Below are 19,357 nucleotides of genomic sequence, written 5' to 3' on the forward strand. Positions count from 1 at the left end.
ACCGCTCTTTCTTCCACCTCCGCTCTTTATTATCTCCCCTTTAATTTTCGTTTTTTCGCCTTTGCTTTTTTCGCCCAAGCTTTCAAGATTCCTTGATACTCCCTCTCGCACACTGACCATAACAACCTCGTCCTCTCCCGAGATTTTCTCATCCCGCCCTTCGTACAGCGCCGTAATTTCGAAATGTTAGCATGGGCAAAAATGTAATCGAACATAATTTGGGACGATCTTTGTCTTTCATTCTCCAAACCCTATAGTCTGAACTCGCCAGATATGTCCAGTGATGCCCGCAAAGGGACCATTTCGTAATTTTCACCCGGGGATCCTCGAGGTGATTAAATTAAAGTGTGTGTGGAATTTTGAACATCTCTCTTCCTTTCACTTTAGCTGCTTCTTCCCTTCCCCCACCTCTCTCTCTCTCTCTCTCTCTCTCTCTTGTTCTTTCTTCTTCTTCTTCTTCCTTGGTCTTCTTCTTTTGCCTTTTTGTTCTGCTTTCTGCTTCATACAAGCTCTGGTGTTCATCACTGGTTCATGGATATTGAACCCTCTTGGGATCTTGGGGGGTGGTTTTTTCTTTTCATAAATTGCATGGCAACATCAATTGACCAAACCAACAGTACCAAATCACATTCCGTTGTCCTTCTTCTCCTTCTTCTCATAACATCCTTCTTGTTTCTCGGTCTTCTTCTCATCATTAGCCCTACAAACCCAATAGCTCATAACCAATCCTCGCACCGTAAAGGCTCTACGACCTCATCAAAGGACACTATGGCCTCATCGTCGTCACCTTTCAAGAGGGTTCTTCTCGAATCTTCGGCTCCGGCCTCATCAACCATGGCTTTCCAACCAAAGGCTCGCACCCGTTCACGAAAAGAACGTGCTTCTTCTTCTTCTTCGAAGAGGAGAGATCAGTTTGGAGCCGATGCACACGAAGTTCCAAGCGGTCCGAACCCGATTTCGAACTAGGTGAGTTTTGTGAGTGGTGGTTCTCGAGAAAAGTGGGTTTGGATGAGTCGCAATATATATATGAGTTTATAGATATATATGGAAGCTGGTCATGGAGTTACTAGAGGTGAGATTATCATGGATTTATTATATTTTTAATGTATTACTCGTCCTTCTTGTTTGTTTTGTTTCTATATATATTTTTTTTAAGTTAGAAATGTATAGAAAAGAATCGGATACTCTATTTTTCATGTGTATTTAGCCGCCTATTTCCTTTACTTATATAAATAATTCAAGATGTTATATATATATATATATATATATATATATATATATGTGTGTGTGTGTGTCGCTATATCTACAAATTGAAGATATATATTTCGGTTGCATATGTAGAATCCATTGTTCTCTCATGAACATATTTATTTGTTTATGAAACTTAGAAAAATCTAAATAGTGAAATATTTACTATATATATATCAAGGCCACTCCTTTGGGAACGTTGCGATATATTTGCAATGGTAAGAAATTGGTTTCTGCTACCTTTTCACTCGTTACGATTAAGATAATTAGATTATGGTGGAATATATAATTAATAACTATATCAAGTTCTATTCTTTTCCCGGTAACAATGGCTAGTGGCTCCTTTTATAAATAGTTTTAAAATCTAACACAAATTCGGAAAATTATGTTTCAGCGACTTAATTTCGGAACGATAATAGTGTTTGTAAAATTTCTTCCTTTAATTAATGCACGTTGACGACAGTCGAGATTAGGGTTTCAAAGGAATTTGCAAAATAATAATGCACGTGTTTGTAGAGGTGTAGATAAACCCAAAGGCTGTATACGTTCAGGTCGTGGGGAATTCGACAGACCATTTTACATATTTGGTTTCTCAATATATAAATATACGGACACATACATAATACATATATAAACGATTTTTTTTTATTTAAATTATTATATAAAAATAATATGATAAGAATGTGAATCACAAGATATATATATATCTGCTTAAATAAGTGAAAGAGGTGCTGTAAAAGTTATTTTTTAAGAAGAGAAAATGAGGATCCAGGCTTTTATTTTATGGGGTTGAAGACAGAAACTATATACAAAGAGGCAAAATTATTTTGACAAGAAAAGTTTTGTACTTTTGCTTTGTGTCATCTCAAGGAAAGGAAAAAAAAAAAGTAATGATTTGATAATTATAATTGAATCATTTTCCCTGTTGTTGAATTATATGCCCTTCAATCATTACCCTTATTATTTCATTCTTCTCTTCCCATTTTATTCATTTTTTTTTCTTGATTTGTGAATATTTCCAAGGAAACAATATCCTTTTTGGAAAAAATGTTAAATATAATTTCTATTTCAATTTTACAAAAAAAATATATTATTTTTAGTTTTAGGTTTTCACTATTTACTAAATAGTGATGCTTTATACGAAGACAAATGGGGGTAGTGTTTAGAAATATATTTTCCTGTATTATTGTTTAGCTAAATTATAACATATGATAGAGAATTATATACTTCTCCTTGTTTAGCTAAATTAGGATATATGATTAGTATAATTTATATGATCTAAAATTAATGTTTAATTAGCATTAGAATAATAAGGTGGTAACTAATTTGTATGGTGTCGGATTAATTGTTAATCTAATCAATATATATGACAAATACACAGAGATTTAATGGATTATAGAAAAAAAAAAAGATAATCATACAATAATAACCAAAACGAAAATTGAATAACGAGTCTTCCCTATATTCATTCTCTTATATACTCGCTGTTATTATCGACCTGTCGTCTCTCACATGATTTTTAAATTAATTCGTTTACGAATGATAAATACAAAAAAATTATTCTACAATTTATATTGGTACGAAAGTCTATTCATACCGTTATTTCGACGCCGTTACTCATCATGAACAACTTCACCGTCTTCAAATTTCTTGTAATCATGGTAATTCTGCCACAGTTAAAATCTCTGAAAACATCCAAAAACATCAACGGATTGGTGAAAAATAAAAATCTTTTTCGGTATTTTTAGAGTGATTTGAGAGATTTATGAGAGGACTGACAAAGGAAAATTACAAACGATTATACAATTTGCTGTTCACGGTCCAATCATACTCATCACTATAAAAGAGAGAAAAAGAGTAAAAAAAAAAGCACTTATAAAATTATATATAGAAAAAATCCAAAAAAAAATATTCAACTTTACGCTTTTGACAAAAAAACACTAAACTTTAGTTTTTGTCAAATAAACATTAAACTTTTTAAACCAGTCTAAAAAAACACTAAACTTTTTAAATGATCCAAAAAATACATAAACTTTTCTGCGATTATCAAAAAAACACTGAACTTTTCTAGTGATCCAAAAAAATACATGAAGTTTTTCCGATTATAAAAAAAAAACTAAGTAAAATAATCTGACGTGTTTGCATCTAATTGGGCCACGCCATTCATTTTGTTTATTTTGACAATCGTAGAAGAGTTAAGTGTTTATTTTGTCAAATTTAAAAAGTTTAATGTTTATTTGATAAAATAAAAAGTTCACTGTTTTTTTTTTGGTCAAAATTGTAAAGTTTAGTGTTTTTTTTATAGATTTTCCCTTATATTTGCATGTATATATATATACACGCAGGATCGGTGGGCGTTTCCATTTAGTTTCTCACAGCAAACCGTACTAAATCGAAAAATACGGTATTTTTTCGAACCCAACCGTCCAAAATTCTTAAAGGATATTTTTTTTAGAAAACTGAATTTTCCGGGACCGAAGCGAAGCGAATCAAATTTTTTTAAAAAATCTGACAAATCAAAAAATTCTTAAAAAGAGAGATTTTTTTTAATAAGAATCGAAAACGAACCGAATCACAACCGGAACCGAACTGAAATTTTAAAAAATCTAAAAAACCGAAAATTTCTTAAAAAGATCTATTTTTTTTAATAAAAATCGAAATCGAATTTCGGAATCGAAACCGAATCGAATCGAAAACCAATTGGTACAGATTTTTATAAGACCCAAATTAAGAACCGGATCCCAACTGAATATCAAAACACTCATAGCTGATTGCATTGTGTGAACGATGAAGAAACCTTCATTGTAACAACAAGTAACAAGACTGAACTTTATGGGTGCAAATATGGGTGCTCATGTATTGTTCAGAATATTCAGAACTTACACGCGTAATACACAAAATTTTAAATTTTAATATATAAATATAAACTAAAAATTAATATACTGAATTTTTATTTTCAAAATAAATATATTTCAAATTTTAATTTATTTCATTATTTTTGAATTTATATATTTCAATACTTTTTAATACCATTATAAATATAAAAATGCAAATTTTCAAAATATATTGAAGTAATAATGATGATAAATAGTTAGCATATTTATATATAAAATTAAAATGACTAAATTATTTTTAGAATTTTTAATACAAAATGTATTGTATATCTTAATATTTATATCATTATAGTATTTTTAAAATTATAATTAATCAGTACCAAAAAAAATATGATGAATACATTAACTTTCTCCAGAGGAACGGAAGCACGGTGGTAGAGTGAGTGCAGCCTCTCGCCGCTTAAGCCAAAAGCTCTTCATCTTTCGCTTCTGAGTTTATGGGATTTTGTGGATTCGATTCCATTGGTTAATCTCGATCCTTTCGTCGGCCATGGAACATCAGATGTTGAAGGACGACGAAACTGAGGAAGAAATCTCCGATTCGTTTCTCTGTTGCGTTTGCCTGTAAGCTTTCCTTTCATAATTCCGTGTTTGTTTCCTGCTCCGATTCCAGTCTGTTCGTACCCTGGTTTGGTGTATCTGGTGTTAGAGTTTGCCCTAATCTGAAATGAGTGTAGGTTAATTTGATCAGCCTATAGACCTATCCATAATTTCGTCGAAGAATTTGATAGAAATCTCATGATTCAGATCGATTCGCTCCGTTAGTTGTCACGATCCTCTTGGCTATAGTTTCAGCAATCTCTGAGTTGTGTCTGTGTCTTGTGAGGGCACAAATTATGCAACTGAGTGGTTTGCTGTGTCGGGATTCAGCTCAAAATTTTCTAGCCGAGACATGTAAAAGTTTGAGTGGCTATTGCTAGGTGTGGAAGCTTGCCCGAAAGTAAATAGATTCCTTTTCAGTTGATCATTCTGATCAATCGATGTATCAATTGTCGTGAAGGGGGGGTGTGTAAATGGAGGCAATGCTCATAGAAGTTTGATCCAATTTTAATGTCATTGGGTACATTACCGGGTTATTGCCATATGCTAAGTATGGATTATGAAACTGGGAGTATGAAAATTTACATGAGAAGAGATCATGCTCGGCTATTGAATAGTTTTGATAAAGCATGGAAGTGAGAGTAAGAAATTTACATGAAAAGAGACTAAGTTCTAGTTTTGAATAATTTTAGTTACGCGGGTAGTTTAGTTCATACCATCAGCTGGAGGATGTGCCATTACATCGCAGATTGATTACGCTCAATGGACAGTGAATGCTTCCTTTTTTAGTCACAAAGATGACGAATGAGTTGTATATCTCACTTATCTGACAAACTGAGTCTGTTGAGTTACTTCTTTTGCAGGGAACTTCTTTACAAACCAATTGTGTTATGTAAGTTAACATAGTTGGGAAAAAACCATCTCTTTTTCTTCTTTTCCCTTATAATGCATTGGTTTCTTATGTATTTTTGTTCCTTTGCTGCTCTTTGTGCAGCATGTGGTCATCTATCATGTTTTTGGTGTGTTTATAAGTCCATGAACGGCCTGCGCCAGTCCCATTGTCCCATCTGTAGAGACCCTTATCTTCACTTTCCGTCGGTCTGTCAAAAGCTCCATTTCTTGTTAAAGCAGCTATACCCTCTCGCTCACAGGAAGAGAGAGGAGCAGATTCTAAGTGAGCTTTTGGCTCTTGTTACTTCATCTAGTTTCTTGTTGCAAATCAAGACGTCTGGTTACTGTGATCTTTGACAAACTCCATTGTTGATGCTTATAGTTTGTAAATTTCCGTGTCTCAGAGGAAGAATGGAAACGACGTTGTTTTTCTCCGCAGATTGATGCTGTCATAGATGAACTAAAGACTGCTGTAGAATCCGGCTGCAATGGAACTTCCGTAAATATCTCTGGTGGAGATACTGTTTCCAAACGCCAGAGTATCTCCTTGTTTCCAAATTCAAGAATTTCTTTATGTTCTTGTGTACTGATACCCACACTCTTGTCTTCTCCGGATAAAGGTGACAGTCCATGCATCACCAACAATGGAGAATCCATAGTGGCAGAAACTGCCGATGAGGATGATTTGTCTAGGACCAAAAAAGACCGTAAGCAGATATCGAAAGATGATTTGCTCTGTTCGGCATGTAAGAAGCTGCTCGTCCGACCTGTAGTTCTCAACTGTGGCCATGGTACTGTACCGCGTGTTTGTTTTTTGTTGAGATTACGATTTCTGAGATGCCTCATAATTTCTTTGCTCAAACTTCCTCGAAATAAACTTGTGCGTAATCCTTTTTCAGCATACTGCAGAGCATGTATTATGAATCCAACAGAAGAAAACAAGAAGATCAGATGTCAAGAATGCCAAGTTTTGGACCCAAGGGGGTTTCCAAAAGTTTGTCTGGTTCTTGAGCAATTTTTGGAGGAAACATTCCCCGAGGAATATATTTTTCGGAGCACTGATGCCGAGAGAAAGCAAGCCCAGAATGATACGATAAGTGCGCCCCCTATACCCGGTTTTATCTGTTTCGAATTTTTTCCTGTGAAACAGAATCCTTTTGATACGTTTATTAGCTGATATTGATGTCGTGGACGCATATACACATGAACACAAGATGTTCTTCATATCAAGAATGAGCAATGAATTTCTGTCATGTTTTTTTATAAATCAATCTCAGGGTCTCAAACTTTTCATGAAGGAGGTCCATCTTTACCATCTACGAATGATTTTCTCTGGCGGGCACACTCTGGATCCAACGTTCACAGAGGAGCCGGCTGTGATTCTTGCGGCGTAAGTCTCTCTTAAGTCTTATCCATAGTACTCGCTGTTCGAGAATACAAATCTCCCTCGAAAAACGGAAACTATATCTTTACTTTACCTCCGCAGATATATCCGATAGTGGGGGATCGTTATAAATGCAAGGACTGCAATGAGGTTATGGGGTACGACCTTTGCAACGACTGTTACAACACTCGTTCCAAGCTTCCGGGGAGATTCAATCAGCAGCACACACCGGACCACAGGCTCGAAAGCGTGCCCGTTCCTCGGTTACGTTTCGTGACTAGACTCCATCAAAACAGAACCAATTCCATTGTTTTCCTTCCAGAGGCTTCTGCCAGAGACGATGGGAGCGTCTCAGGCCGTGGTTCCAATGAGGAAGAAGACAGTGCAAGAGAATCGGAACAATGACGATGAGGAAGAGTCCAATAACCGAAATTATTCAGGATCAAGCTCTGTCTGAGAATGACACAAAACTCATGTCCGAAAGTGTAAATAAAAGATGCACTGAAACTTTGTTAACTTTAGGGTAGTTTTATCGTTTTTTCCAAATTGTGTTTTGAGGTGAGGAGGATTGCGTGACGTCTCTGCCGGGGGAAAAACGGAGGGGTGTGCGTGGGGCTGCCAATAAAACGGCAGGCGGGGGGGGGCACATGTAGAAAGATTCTCCTTAATAGTGCGTGAGAGGCACGTGCGCTGTGATGGGTCGGAATGGAACCTGAAGCTTGCGCTTTTGCATGGAAAACCCAAACGCTTTGAAATGCGAGTTTCGAGAAACTAAAATAATAATTAATATTATATAATCTCGATAATCATAATATCCATGTTGAAAAAGCACTTCACGCGCTAGGGTTCAGCGCGTGGAAAACATTTTTGGCGCTTAAAAAATGGCGGGAGGACGTGAAAAGGGAATTGCATGTAGTTTAGTTTCAACCCCCAAAAAAATAGTTTACATACGATATTCTATTGTGGGAGGGATGTGAGATCTGAGCTTGAGGGACGTCGCACGTGTGGCATTCGTACGGTTAAATTTTGTTACCCCCTCGTGAAGAGGTTAAAAAAGAGAAAGAATCGGACTTTATGATTGGTACTGTTCGTATTTACTAACCATTTCTTCCTCTATTTTTTTTTTCGAATGACACGTGATTGTGTTTTTATGATATTTTCACGATGTTTATAACTGTAACATAGAAGAAGCATGGATCCATGTAGCATTATTGGTACAAGGTTAGGGCTCTTGTTTGTAGCCCAATAACGGTAAGGAGGGAGGGTTCATGTCGTAAATGTTAATGATCCAATTTCAACCTCTGGATCAATATGAATGAATATTAGAAGAAGAAAATTTGCACGAGACCAGTTTCGTCATAGATTACAAAGCGTTACGGTGCGATGGAAGTATATCAAATCGGAATTCGAAGACGAAGAAAAGGGAATTTGGATGAACTTATTATATATGCTCCTTCAAAAACAAAATTGAAAATGTCTTTTAAAAGTATCAAATACGATCAAAGGAGAAGCCAACAAGCTAAGCTTGTGGATCAACAGAACCAAAACAAACTAATGATCATATAATATTTCAAAATATAAACCAATACTAATCCGGAGAATCGAATTCTAATTATACCAAACCCTTAACAGACCCATCTTAATAGGAACCTAATCGAATTCCGCAAACCCTTGTTTTCCTCTATATATATATATATATATTATCCTTTAAAAATACAAATACATACAGACTATAATTTGATGAGATTCGGTTTTTATACATTTTCAAAGTAAAATATTTTATTTTTATTCATTGATAGATATTCCAATCTTCTTACCGGGTGTTTGTTTATCTCTAGTTTTTTCTAAATTCTAATATTGAGATAAATTCTAAATTTAATAAATCCATTCAAACGTTGTGGTGCATAATAAAACTAAAACTAAGGAATATCAGAATATAGAGAATAAGTGAAAAAAAAATAGTAAGGACAGTACGGTGTGAAAAGTATCCATTCCGTAAGAATTTGGAAAGGATGCACTGTAAAACTGTACTGCATACAAATCGTAGGTTGGTTTCATGATTAGAATCCGTGAAATTTACTTCATCTTTTTGTGTGTGGTAACAACGGTAAAAATGTAAAACGCATCTGTTTTTTTATTTAAATGAAGAATGTGAATTTGAAACAAAAGCTACATAGGCTATCCAACGGTCGAAATTAAATAATGAAATGCATAATAACCCAACCGTAATTCACAAATCATCATGTTTCATAACCCCAAAGATATGTTGCAACTTGCAAGGCATAATATTTGATTGGATATGGAAAATAACTTACTAAATATACTATACTATATATGTATTAAAATATTTTATAACATCTATTAAAAATATATAGTGACCCATAACATAAAACTCTTTACATAATTTTTCATATTTCTTGGATCATCTCTATAGAGATAATTTTTTTTTGTTAATTAAATACACAAAATCGTCTTGATTTAAATAAATCGAATGGAATAATATGTAATTATACTTAAAATTTTAAAAAATTAAAACTTTATTGCAAATGAATTTTTCAATTAAATTAATATAATACATGTTTAATTAGAAAATAAAACAAATAAAAAAATGGATAAAAGAACTAGAAAATATCGAACCTGAGAGAGTCATCACTTCTACACGTACGTGCGCATTGAGCCGGACGAACCCCATTGACATGGGCATTTTAAAACTAACTTTATATAATATTATCATATTTCTTCCAATTTATTTAATTATTTTTTTTTCATGCGTGATGTAGACAGTACTGTATTTCCACGTATAAATACTGTATATACAATTCACAAAGCTACAAAAAGAGGCTTGTCGTTCCATAGGGTCACAGGATTTCATGAGATTCCCCAAAAAAGTTTGAAAATAATAATAATAATTAATAATTATTTCATACCTTTAATTGTTTTTAATTATTTCTTTTCTCTTTGCCCCTCCTTTAGTCTGCATTTTCGAGAAATAATGTTTTTTTTTTTGGGTAAAAGGGAATCCAATAATTACTGCTCCTGCCCAAATAACATTGTAGTATATAGATGTGAGTATTTCGATATTCAGTTTGGGTTACAATTCAGTTCAGTTTTATTAGTTTTATAAAAATATATATCAATCGATTATTATATTATATTCGATTCGATTCGATTTCGGTTTTGGTTTTTATTAAAAAAAATTAGATATTCTTAAGAAAGTTTCGATTTTTCAGATTTTTTTAAAAAATTCGAATTGGTTATGCAAAATTCGGTTTTTTTTTATAAAAAAATAATATCGTTCGAAAATTTTGTATGTTCGATTCGAAAAAAATACCGTATTTTTCAGTTAGATACGATTCGGTTTTGATGAGCCGTACAGAAATGTACACCTATATCAGTTTAATATAAATCAGAATCAAAACCTTTTACCGATTATATATATAACGTATATACATTACTATCTAAATTTAGGTTTAAAACTATCTTATATTTATAGGAAAAGCAAGATAAGGTTCCATTGAAATAATCTTGCTTTTGACAAGTTTAGGTGATATGCGCCAATATCTCATCTTTATGAATGGTCGACCGACGGAAATTTATTTAGAAAAATGCCTTTTATTAAAATCATGAAAAAATAAAGCTTTAAACTTTCGGCATCATATTCATATATACACTTTTCTATGTACAAACCGGCACGCACACGTAATGGCATAGAAAAACACTGTATTATATTTAATGGAGTAATCCACCAATACAAAAATTAACATGAGAGTGTGCTAATAGAACGGGAATTCGAATATTTCAGATCTCAAATCTAAACTCAAACTTTGATAAATATAGATTTTTTAATTTGAATTTTAATATTAAGGATTTAGACACCGTATTCTGAATTCCAAATATATATATATATATATATTATAATCTATAAATTCACCAAACAATCGACTTAATTATGTGTTTCAAAAGATCGAGAAATTCAGTAAATACCCTTTTCAAGTGAAAAAAAATATTTTACACTTTATATTTTAACATTGCAGTTGCAAGTTTCACTAAGTAATTTACTTTCGCAAAAAGAAAAATATATGGGAGGTTATTTTGTAAAACTTGTAAGTTGAGAGGACAATCAGCAATACACTCACAAAATAGACTAATTTATCTAAATTTTAAATACAGAAATATAAATTTCATGCAAAATAAAAGTCATTCAGTAAAAAAAAAAAGCTAACAATATATTGCAGTGAATTTTTCAAAACCCACATGATTGAAAAGTCTCTCTCTTGGGATTATCCCATTTTTCAACTCCCTATTTATGACTCGGCATTTTTTGTCCACACCATTCTTCTTGTTATATTTTTCAACATTTTCCTTGTTTTCTTTGTTTGTAAATTTATCATTCTTATTTCCAAATGTGTATTGGCCTAACGTGTGTATATATTAGAGAAAAACATTAAACTTTACAATTTTGATAATTTTGACAGAAAAAATACCGAACTTTTATTTTTATCAAATAAATATTAATTTTTTTTTAAATAAAATTTAAAAAATACTACGATCCAGAAAAATACATAAACTTTTATGTCACTGTCAACAAATACTAAAATTTTAAAATGATTCAAAAAATATATAAACTATATATAATTGTCAAAAAACCCCAATGATAATAATTTTAACGTGTTTGCATCTCCTTTTATCACGTCAATTCATTTGTTTATTTTGATAATGGTAAAAGAGTTAAGTGTTTTTTGACAAATTTAAAAAATTTAATATTTATTTGATAAAATCAAAAGTTTAGTATTTTTTATCAAAATTAAAAAATTACAGTATTTTTTTTGGATTTTTCTCTATATATTATTACTTACGTTGTATAAAAGCCAATAAAATTATACAGATGTAGACATAAATAAACCAATATAATTTAAAGCCAATACTTTTAGATTTTGCTATATTACACTCAATATCATTTTGATAATTGAAATTTATTAGATTGTCTATATTTTTTAAAAAAGAAAATAGTAAGGTGAAAAAAAGAAGCATAGTAATCGTGAACCCCCAAAAAAACCCTAACATTTTCCTCGCACTATTTCTTTACCCTTCACTAGTTCTTTCAGTTTTTCACGTTAAAAATCCGTTCTTTCCCTCCCCCCCTCTCTCTCTCTCTCTCTCTCTCTCTCTCTCTCTCCACACACGAGATCAAAGAGATACGCCGGGTACATGAAGAAATCGAAGATCGCCGGTGAAATTTCCGTCATGAGTGTCTCTCAGCCGACAACCACTTTCGGGTTTCGCACCAGAGCCGCCAAAAGCCTCGCCCTGCAACGCCTCCGCTCTCTTTCGCCGTCTCCGGCTGCCGAAGACGACTCCTTCCGTTACCTTCAGCTCCGGAGCCGCCGTCTCGTCAAGCTTCCGTCACCATCAGGGACGAGGAAACAACCGCAGCAGCAGTTGAGGCAGAGTCTCTGTCACGGTGAAACCAGAAACCCCAAGGATAAGCCCGGTCCGGCGAAATCCGGGTCGGATTTAGTTGCTCCGGTGCCGGAAAATGAAGGGCACTTCGGTGATAACGAGGGGATTGGTGGGTCTGATGGTAATTTAGGCGAAGCTTCGTCTGGAGAGAACAGTATCGATTTCGAACCGAAAGACAGGTACTGTTGTTGCTCTGGTGTAGTTCAATTGCATCTGCTTTCATGTCTTAAATCCCTAAAAACTTGGGAGGATAAAAAAAGGCTCAAACTTGGAGCTTTATCACTCTGCATTCGCATGGAGGAAACTTGAGTTTCTGAGTGTATTGTCGTGCAGGAGCACGAGGGAAAGCACGCCATGTAACTTGGTCTCAGATACCGAAGCCATTGGAACGCCTTGTTCCTCCACGAGGCGGATAAGCCCTGTCCGAACCCGCGAAAGAGCTCGTGATGGTTCGCTTGGGATTGTTCCTTCGTCTCGTGAGATAGAAGAGTTCCTTGAATCTGCTGAACAGCAAGAACAACGATTCTTTATACAGAAGTAATTGCCAAACTCTTCAGAAAAAAGGGTTCTGGTTCTTGAATCATGGTTTTTTTAGTTCCAGAAGCTGTTCTGTTCTGATTCAGGGGTTTACTGTCTTTTGCAGGTATAATTTCGATGTCCTGAATGATGTTCCATTACCTGGGCGTTACGAATGGGTTAAAATGGTGCCATGAATGGTACTGAGAGATGCAGCTTTGGTAGAATATATTACGCTTTCTGTATGTAAATATGTGTAATTTAGGGAGATCTGTATACCTTTAACAGAGCCTCGCAGACTAACAAGAGCTTAGTTAGGGTTTAGGCTTTAAGGTTCAGAGATTTGTCTTTCTGGTGACAAAGTTCTCATGTACTGCCGCTAACTTGTTAATGTAATGTGAATCCTCACTTGTTTCACAAGAAAGAAGTTCCTAGAGACGTTCGAATTCCAAGTTCTTGATCAAGAAGATTCTGGACATTTTATGAAACCCTTTCCTTCCTTGTCCATGTGTGATGTTACGGCCCGTCCTTACGAAAACACTGGAAAATCTCTTGGCTGTTTGGTCTTGAGCTCTGCTTCTATGGAGCTAGGGTTTCAGATCTTGGTTTCCAAAACGGAAACTGAACACCAAATCCATGGTTTTGAAGGATATATAATACAAAACAGAGAAAGGGGCGTTTCTGTTTCATTGAATCCAAGACCTTTGGCTGAGTGAAAATGGCCCTCTTCCACATAGGGTTGGGGTCAGTCTCTGTACGGCTCTCTGAGCAAACCCCCGTAGTCTTAGATTTCATCACGTCTCCTTTCTCTGTCGTCATTATTGCCATTTGCCACTGGACCTGCTTCTTTTACATTTACATGTTTTATCCGTCTGAATCTTTTCTTGAAAAGCAGAAAGTTAGCAGCTTTCTTTCATGGGGTTTTAGATTTTCTTGGATTCATGTTACAGATCTTGGCTTCTGAGCCTTTTGGATCTTTGCTCTTTGGACAAAATCCAATATTGAATTCGTGTCGGTTTCTGTATCCACCGGTTAAGGACCCCTTTCTCATGATTTCTCTCTCTCTCTCTCTCTCTCTCTCCAAATCCCAAATCTACAATATTTATCCATTATTCGGTTTGGACACATTTAGTAATTTTGTTTAGACACCAATTATTTTTACTTTTAGTTAACCATTTGTATTTTTGTTTACCGGTGCCGATCGAATTATTATCAAAAGACATGAATTTTGCCGAAAAAAAACTATTTTTAATATTGAAAAGTTATTAGGTTCAACAAATATATGTTTTGTCTCTTTTCATCTTTTTTTTTTTTTGGTATTTGCTTTTATGGTAATAAATAGAGACAGTATTAACTCTATAAATAGGCCCAATACAATTATATATGGGCCTTTATAATTCTTGTTAAAGCCCATCTACAAAGCCCTTTCAAAAACCCTAGCGACCACTGTCACTTCGTATGTATATATGTCCGCCATTAAAGCTCTTGTTGACCCGTTCTCCAGGGAGAGAGAGTAGAAGAATTAGGACAGCTCAGCTTCGCCGGAATCCCATCGAAAATGGTGTCGGGATCGGGGATATGCGCGAAGCGCGTGATTGTCGACGCGCGTCACCACATGTTGGGGCGTTTGGCGTCGATCATCGCCAAGGAATTGCTCAACGGACAGAAAGTGGTGGTTGTTCGGTGCGAGGAGATTTGTCTGTCGGGAGGTTTGGTCAGACAGAAGATGAAGTACATGAGGTTCCTCAGGAAGCGCATGAACACCAAGCCTTCTCACGGCCCGATTCACTTCCGTGCTCCTTCGAAGATCTTCTGGCGAACCGTTCGTGGGTTCGTGCCCTAATCTCATTATCTACATTGTGTTTATTTCTGTCCAATGGTGAACCAGGAACATAGGGTTCATTGTTCTTACCGCTTTAACGAGGATTATTGGATCAATGTATAATCATAGGGTGAGTGATTACACTGAGAAAGGAGCGTTTAACTATGCAAATGTGAGATCATGTACCAAAGATTAACGATGTTTATGTATGTCTTTGGATTTTGGAGAAATGGGTTATGCACATTGGGCATTTCTGGGTTGAGTTTAGATGGCAAGACCCTTAATTTCCTTAGATAGGAAGAATTTAGTTTCCTCTATTAACCTTTTATTTTCATGGATATTGAGGAGAAGTGTGATTTTTCGAAAGCTTCGGTCCAGTGATAACCTCATTTGTTTATCTAAAGTGACAATCTTTTTCGATATATGTTGAAGGATGATACCGCACAAGACTAAGCGCGGTGCAGCTGCTCTTGCCCGTCTGAAAGTGTTCGAGGGTGTTCCTCCTCCGTACGACAAGGTTAAGAGGATGGTGATCCCTGATGCTCTCAAGTAAGATTATGATCCTTTTGCTATTGTGATTTAATTTGTGCCCGGAAAATGTTTTGTACCGACCGGATTATTCGTTTTCGGGATTAGGGTTTTGAGACTCCAGAAGGGTCACAAGTACTGCTTGTTGGGTCGTCTATCTTCTGAAGTCGGATGGAACCACTATGATACCATCAGAGTAAGTTCCTCTTTTGATCTCTTCTTCTTGATTGCCCGTGCTTTTGGATTTGATGTTTACGCATTTAGCATACTTTGCGCATCGGAATGCTATTATTCAGAGATATTCTACCTGTTCTTGTAAGGTAAATAGTCACTTCGAGACTGGTTAATGCCTACGGTTGGCAGTCAAGGAGTGTAGCAAAAGCAAAGTTAGTACAAAAGATTACGAGTTTAGGGTTTTGGGGTTTGGATGCTCTCATCATTGCATATTCTTCTCGGATGGGATGGATGAGAACATCATTAACGATTCTAACTGCATATGTTTTAACCGAACCTCATGGTGGTTGATCTCTCGCTACCTTTTTTGGTTTTGCTTGCAGGAACTCGAGATAAAGAGAAAGGAAAGGTCTCAGGCCTTGTACGAGCGCAAGAAGCAGCTCAATAAGCTCAGGGCCAAGGCCGAGAAGGTCGCCGAGGATATACTCGGTTCCCAAATCGCCGTCCTCGCCCCGGTTAAGTACTGATAATACCTATATCCTTTCACTTGTTTGCCGAGCTCTTTCTTTTTTCTTCAATGTACCATTGGAAATTGCTGTTGGATTTTATCAGATGCAAAGAAAAGGCCTTTCATAGAGTTATAATCCATGCCCATTGCCGTCACAGCGAAATGACTGTAACACCCCTTGGTCTTAAAAAAATTACAGGAAACCTAGGGTTACACAAGCTCTCGTCTTTAATTTTCTGTCGTTTTTTTTTTAAATTTTTATTTTTGTGTTTCCATTTTGATTGATAAGGCGTTACATCGATCTCTCTTTGCCCTGATGACATACATGCATTAGAGGCTTATGGTATGCCCCATAATCACGAAGTCGGAAAGTAGCAAGTTTTCACATAGAACTTTGTAATATACCAATGGCTTATTATTATTATTATTATTATTATTATTATTATTATTATAATAATAATATAATATTACATGAATTATGTAATACTAGCACTTTCCGTTGTGTTCATTTCCGGTCTCTAATTTCTAGACCCATTATTTTATTTGCCTTCTTCCTTGGCTGGCCCCAAGAGACGACCACTTCGGCTAAACCTGCTCGCAAGCCAAAACATGACATAACTCAGCAACTGCTTCAGTTCAGACGAAGAAGCGTAAAAAGATTCAGACCAGAAAGATTCAACGTTCATCTGATCAGAAAGAAGATGGCACTTACCATAGATGATGAAGGTGAAGAAGAAACACTGTCATGGTCCTTCACCACCTCCCAGATTTGGTTCATCATCTCTCCCATGAAATCCTCTCCATCTGTTTCCTTAGCCTTGTAATCTACAGATTTCGCACATCCCTCGTTCACGTATTCTTCTTCTACTTTTTCCGTCTTACCCTCGGGAATCTCGGTATTTTCCTCGACAACATGAACATCGTATATGATCGGTTCTTTCTCAGGCAAGGAACCGTTCTCGTGGCTTTTCGTATCAGCCTCCTTCTCTTCCTTGTCATCATGGAAAGATAGAACCTTTTCAGCAGGACCCAAATCATCTTGCGAGGTTTCTCTGCAATGTTCAAATGGATAATCATCATCCATCTGCTTGTAAGCTTCGAGTTCCATCTCGAGAAAATGATTCTCCTTCTCCCGTCTAACGAGGATCTCCTTCAGAATCGTCATCTCTTCTTCATCATAAGCGAATTTCTCCTCCATCATTCTCTCGTACTGTTTTGCTTCCATTTCAAGAGAAGCTTTATCGGCTTGTAGCTTCAGAATCATAGCCATGGCTTCATCAGCAGCTGTTGCAGCCGCTGCCCTTTCTTTCTCGAGTTCCATAGCCATAGCAGCTTGAGCAGAGCTCTCTTCACGAAGGGCTCGTTCCAGCTTCTTCATGTCCTTAACAGACAAAGAATCTTCCCTCGTTTCATCAGTTTCTCCCGCCCTAACATTCACATTCACATTGTCTACTAACCCTGAACCCTCGTTGATTTTGATTTTCATCACCCCGGTATCGTCAGCACAACCTCGAGTCACCTGAGCATTATTACCTCTGAAGAAAAACAATGACGGCTTTACTCTGCGACGGGTACCAGTAACCCTCTGCTTCTGATTCATACTCTGCCTTGTTCTAACATCCGGATCACTTTCTCTATCACCCGAACTCTTGATTCTGAGTCCCGAAACTGAGGTTGACCCTTTTTGGTACCCAATTCTGAGAACATGATTTCCATTCTTTCCATCCGAACTAACCACCGAGGAGGCCAGGATCTCTTGCTCTTGATGCCAATCAATTCCAGAAGGCAGCCTATCGTTAGCCAGCTTCTGGATCATGTATATTTTCCTCAAAGGCCATTCGAAGAGAAGCCTATGCAGACACATTTCCTTGCTCTTGTACCCCAGAATCCCGGAACAGGGACAAGGCATGTCCAGACCAAAGGCAAGCAAGAATTTCGATGCAAGAAACACGACAGCCGATCCACATAGAAGGCTATAAGCAATAGCCAGTTCCAGGAAAGCAACTACCAGTCCTGAAAATGCCCATTTATTGCATTCCCTTGGGCCCATTTCTCTCTCGATGACAATCATCGATCGATGAAGGATTCCCCCTAGGGATTTGATCAAAGTGAATAAGAACACTGCCCAAATCTTGATGTATCTGTGCAGACCAACCTAAAACAAAACAAGGGGATCAACAAAGTCAAGATTTTTACCTCACAAGACACCACCCAACCCTAAAAACCAGAATTTTCCTCAGAGACTGAGATTTCTTACAGACAAATAAGAACGAAAAAAAAAATCCCAGAAAGACAACAACTTTGTACTAAAAACACATAACTTCGCGTCGATAAACACTAATTTCTCAGAGGTAAACGAAGATTCCCATGGCAGAAAACTGATCAATGAAAGTCTGAAATTCGGAACACAGAATCTAATCAACAAAAACCCTACGAGATCGCCGAATCCCAGAAGTTTTTTTTTTTTTTTTTTTGGTTAAATGAATCCCAGAAGTTTACCAGCCAAGAACTAATTCGACCGCACAAACCTTATTATACACGAAACTGTAGAGGAAAAAAAACAGAATTTACGGCGAGAAGAAAGGGGGGAAATGGATAAAAAGCAAAAGAAAAAAAACAGAACAGGAAAAAAGGGATAGAGGAAGAACCAGAGATCAGGTTGTTGTGAAACTGAAAGTGAAAAGATCGAAAAAAGGAGATAGAGAACTGGATGAGATCCACCGAAGCTCCAAACAGAGAATCTTCGTTGTCGTTTTTCCCTTTTTTATTTTGAGATTTTCTGTAAGGAAATTTATTTCTGACATGCTCGCCTTCCATCTGTTCGCCTTCCTTCCAAGTTTTTACGTCTTCCCCGCATATACACACATATTTATGTACGTACGTGTATATGTAATATGTGTATATATAATTCAGCCGCGAATGTGAAGCCGTCAGTTTTAACGGCGTTTTGGACGGAGGATGTGAAACTAAAAACTATAGTGGGCTGGATCCATTTTTACAATTGGGCCGACCCGAAACCTTTTTTTTTTTGCTCTTTTGAGAGGGAGATAACGTGTACTTGAATATGAACAAATTGTCACAAAAGTGACATTAACACCGTTAAATGTCACGGTGAAAAATGGACAATGATTCTGATTTCAGATATTATGAGTTATTTGTTGTTGATGATTAAAAATGAATAAAACCAAAATTAATTACATAAAACGAAAATTGAAATAAATGATCACAACACACAAGATTCGGTTTGGTTCGGTACGGTCTGGTTCAATCCAAATCCGAAATGAGAGATGATAAGATATGTTGGGTTTAGTGGATTAACTAACTCAACTCATTCATTATTGAATACGGATTTAGGTATTATAATTTTTATTAAGTGATTTTACAAAACCTAA

General features: G+C 36.0%; 5 protein-coding genes across 10 annotated transcripts; 4 read left to right on the top strand and 1 right to left on the bottom strand.

Moving 5' to 3' along the window:
- Nucleotides 1-272: 272 nt before the first annotated feature.
- LOC104804606 (CLAVATA3/ESR (CLE)-related protein 41) lies at nucleotides 273-1,248 on the top strand. Its single transcript, XM_010528924.2, has one exon. It carries the CDS (start codon nucleotides 532-534, stop codon nucleotides 964-966), a length of 435 nt encoding a protein of 144 aa, XP_010527226.1. The 5' UTR covers nucleotides 273-531; the 3' UTR covers nucleotides 967-1,248.
- Nucleotides 1,249-4,505: 3,257 nt separating this feature from the next.
- On the top strand, nucleotides 4,506-7,537 carry LOC104804607 (E3 ubiquitin-protein ligase PRT1-like). 4 transcript variants are annotated; one of them, XM_010528927.1, is made up of 8 exons: nucleotides 4,506-4,706; nucleotides 5,546-5,574; nucleotides 5,677-5,856; nucleotides 5,978-6,112; nucleotides 6,194-6,364; nucleotides 6,473-6,670; nucleotides 6,851-6,963; nucleotides 7,060-7,537. In XM_010528927.1, exons 1-8 carry the CDS (start codon nucleotides 4,633-4,635, stop codon nucleotides 7,360-7,362), a joined length of 1,203 nt encoding a protein of 400 aa, XP_010527229.1. In that variant the 5' UTR covers nucleotides 4,506-4,632; the 3' UTR covers nucleotides 7,363-7,537. The 4 variants fall into 4 exon arrangements, with proteins under 4 accessions (XP_010527229.1, XP_010527230.1, XP_010527227.1 ...); XM_010528928.1 differs by having other exon boundaries at nucleotides 5,978-6,085; XM_010528925.1 differs by having other exon boundaries at nucleotides 5,978-6,364.
- A 4,553-nt stretch (nucleotides 7,538-12,090) lies between these two features.
- Nucleotides 12,091-13,371, top strand: LOC104804608 (cyclin-dependent kinase inhibitor 5). Its single transcript, XM_010528929.2, has 3 exons — nucleotides 12,091-12,596; nucleotides 12,751-12,954; nucleotides 13,061-13,371. The coding sequence occupies exons 1-3, from the start codon at nucleotides 12,166-12,168 to the stop codon at nucleotides 13,128-13,130; spliced, it is 705 nt and encodes a 234-aa protein (XP_010527231.1). The 5' UTR covers nucleotides 12,091-12,165; the 3' UTR covers nucleotides 13,131-13,371.
- Nucleotides 13,372-14,425: 1,054 nt separating this feature from the next.
- Nucleotides 14,426-16,105, top strand: LOC104804611 (60S ribosomal protein L13a-2-like). The gene is made up of 4 exons (XM_010528932.2): nucleotides 14,426-14,763; nucleotides 15,188-15,304; nucleotides 15,392-15,479; nucleotides 15,841-16,105. The coding sequence occupies exons 1-4, from the start codon at nucleotides 14,492-14,494 to the stop codon at nucleotides 15,982-15,984; spliced, it is 621 nt and encodes a 206-aa protein (XP_010527234.1). The 5' UTR covers nucleotides 14,426-14,491; the 3' UTR covers nucleotides 15,985-16,105.
- Nucleotides 16,106-16,200: 95 nt separating this feature from the next.
- Nucleotides 16,201-18,813, bottom strand: LOC104804609 (myosin-binding protein 3). 3 transcript variants are annotated; one of them, XM_010528930.1, is made up of 3 exons: nucleotides 18,614-18,813; nucleotides 16,678-18,120; nucleotides 16,201-16,556 (listed from the first exon to the last, which is right to left on the bottom strand). In XM_010528930.1, the coding sequence occupies exons 2-3, from the start codon at nucleotides 18,034-18,036 to the stop codon at nucleotides 16,551-16,553; spliced, it is 1,365 nt and encodes a 454-aa protein (XP_010527232.1). In that variant the 5' UTR covers nucleotides 18,037-18,120; nucleotides 18,614-18,813; the 3' UTR covers nucleotides 16,201-16,550. The 3 variants fall into 3 exon arrangements, with proteins under 3 accessions (XP_010527232.1, XP_010527233.1, XP_019056970.1); XM_010528931.2 differs by lacking the exon at nucleotides 18,614-18,813 and adding an exon at nucleotides 18,494-18,584; XM_019201425.1 differs by lacking the exon at nucleotides 18,614-18,813 and having other exon boundaries at nucleotides 16,678-18,450.
- Nucleotides 18,814-19,357: the final 544 nt, after the last annotated feature.

Source organism: Tarenaya hassleriana, unplaced genomic scaffold, assembly GCF_000463585.1.
Source record: "Tarenaya hassleriana unplaced genomic scaffold, ASM46358v1 Cleome90, whole genome shotgun sequence".
NCBI lineage: Eukaryota > Viridiplantae > Streptophyta > Magnoliopsida > Brassicales > Cleomaceae > Tarenaya > Tarenaya hassleriana.

What these genes read in the sequence shown, in the direction of transcription:
- LOC104804606 (XM_010528924.2), top strand. Translation starts at nt 532, where the DNA reads ATGGATATTGAACCCTCTTGGGATCTTGGGGGGTGGTTTTTTCTTTTC.
- LOC104804607 (XM_010528925.1), top strand. Translation starts at nt 4,633, where the DNA reads ATGGAACATCAGATGTTGAAGGACGACGAAACTGAGGAAGAAATCTCC. An exon ending in GAGAGAGGAGCAGATTCTAA is followed by an intron (nt 5,857 to 5,977) that starts GTGAGCTTTTGG and finishes TCCGTGTCTCAG; the next exon opens with AGGAAGAATGGAAACGACGT. An exon ending in AGTTCTCAACTGTGGCCATG is followed by an intron (nt 6,365 to 6,472) that starts GTACTGTACCGC and finishes ATCCTTTTTCAG; the next exon opens with CATACTGCAGAGCATGTATT.
- LOC104804608 (XM_010528929.2), top strand. Translation starts at nt 12,166, where the DNA reads ATGAAGAAATCGAAGATCGCCGGTGAAATTTCCGTCATGAGTGTCTCT. An exon ending in GATTTCGAACCGAAAGACAG is followed by an intron (nt 12,597 to 12,750) that starts GTACTGTTGTTG and finishes ATTGTCGTGCAG; the next exon opens with GAGCACGAGGGAAAGCACGC. An exon ending in CAACGATTCTTTATACAGAA is followed by an intron (nt 12,955 to 13,060) that starts GTAATTGCCAAA and finishes TGTCTTTTGCAG; the next exon opens with GTATAATTTCGATGTCCTGA.
- LOC104804611 (XM_010528932.2), top strand. Translation starts at nt 14,492, where the DNA reads ATGGTGTCGGGATCGGGGATATGCGCGAAGCGCGTGATTGTCGACGCG. An exon ending in TTCTGGCGAACCGTTCGTGG is followed by an intron (nt 14,764 to 15,187) that starts GTTCGTGCCCTA and finishes TATATGTTGAAG; the next exon opens with GATGATACCGCACAAGACTA. An exon ending in GTGATCCCTGATGCTCTCAA is followed by an intron (nt 15,305 to 15,391) that starts GTAAGATTATGA and finishes TTTCGGGATTAG; the next exon opens with GGTTTTGAGACTCCAGAAGG.
- LOC104804609 (XM_010528930.1), bottom strand. Translation starts at nt 18,036, where the DNA reads ATGATTGTCATCGAGAGAGAAATGGGCCCAAGGGAATGCAATAAATGG.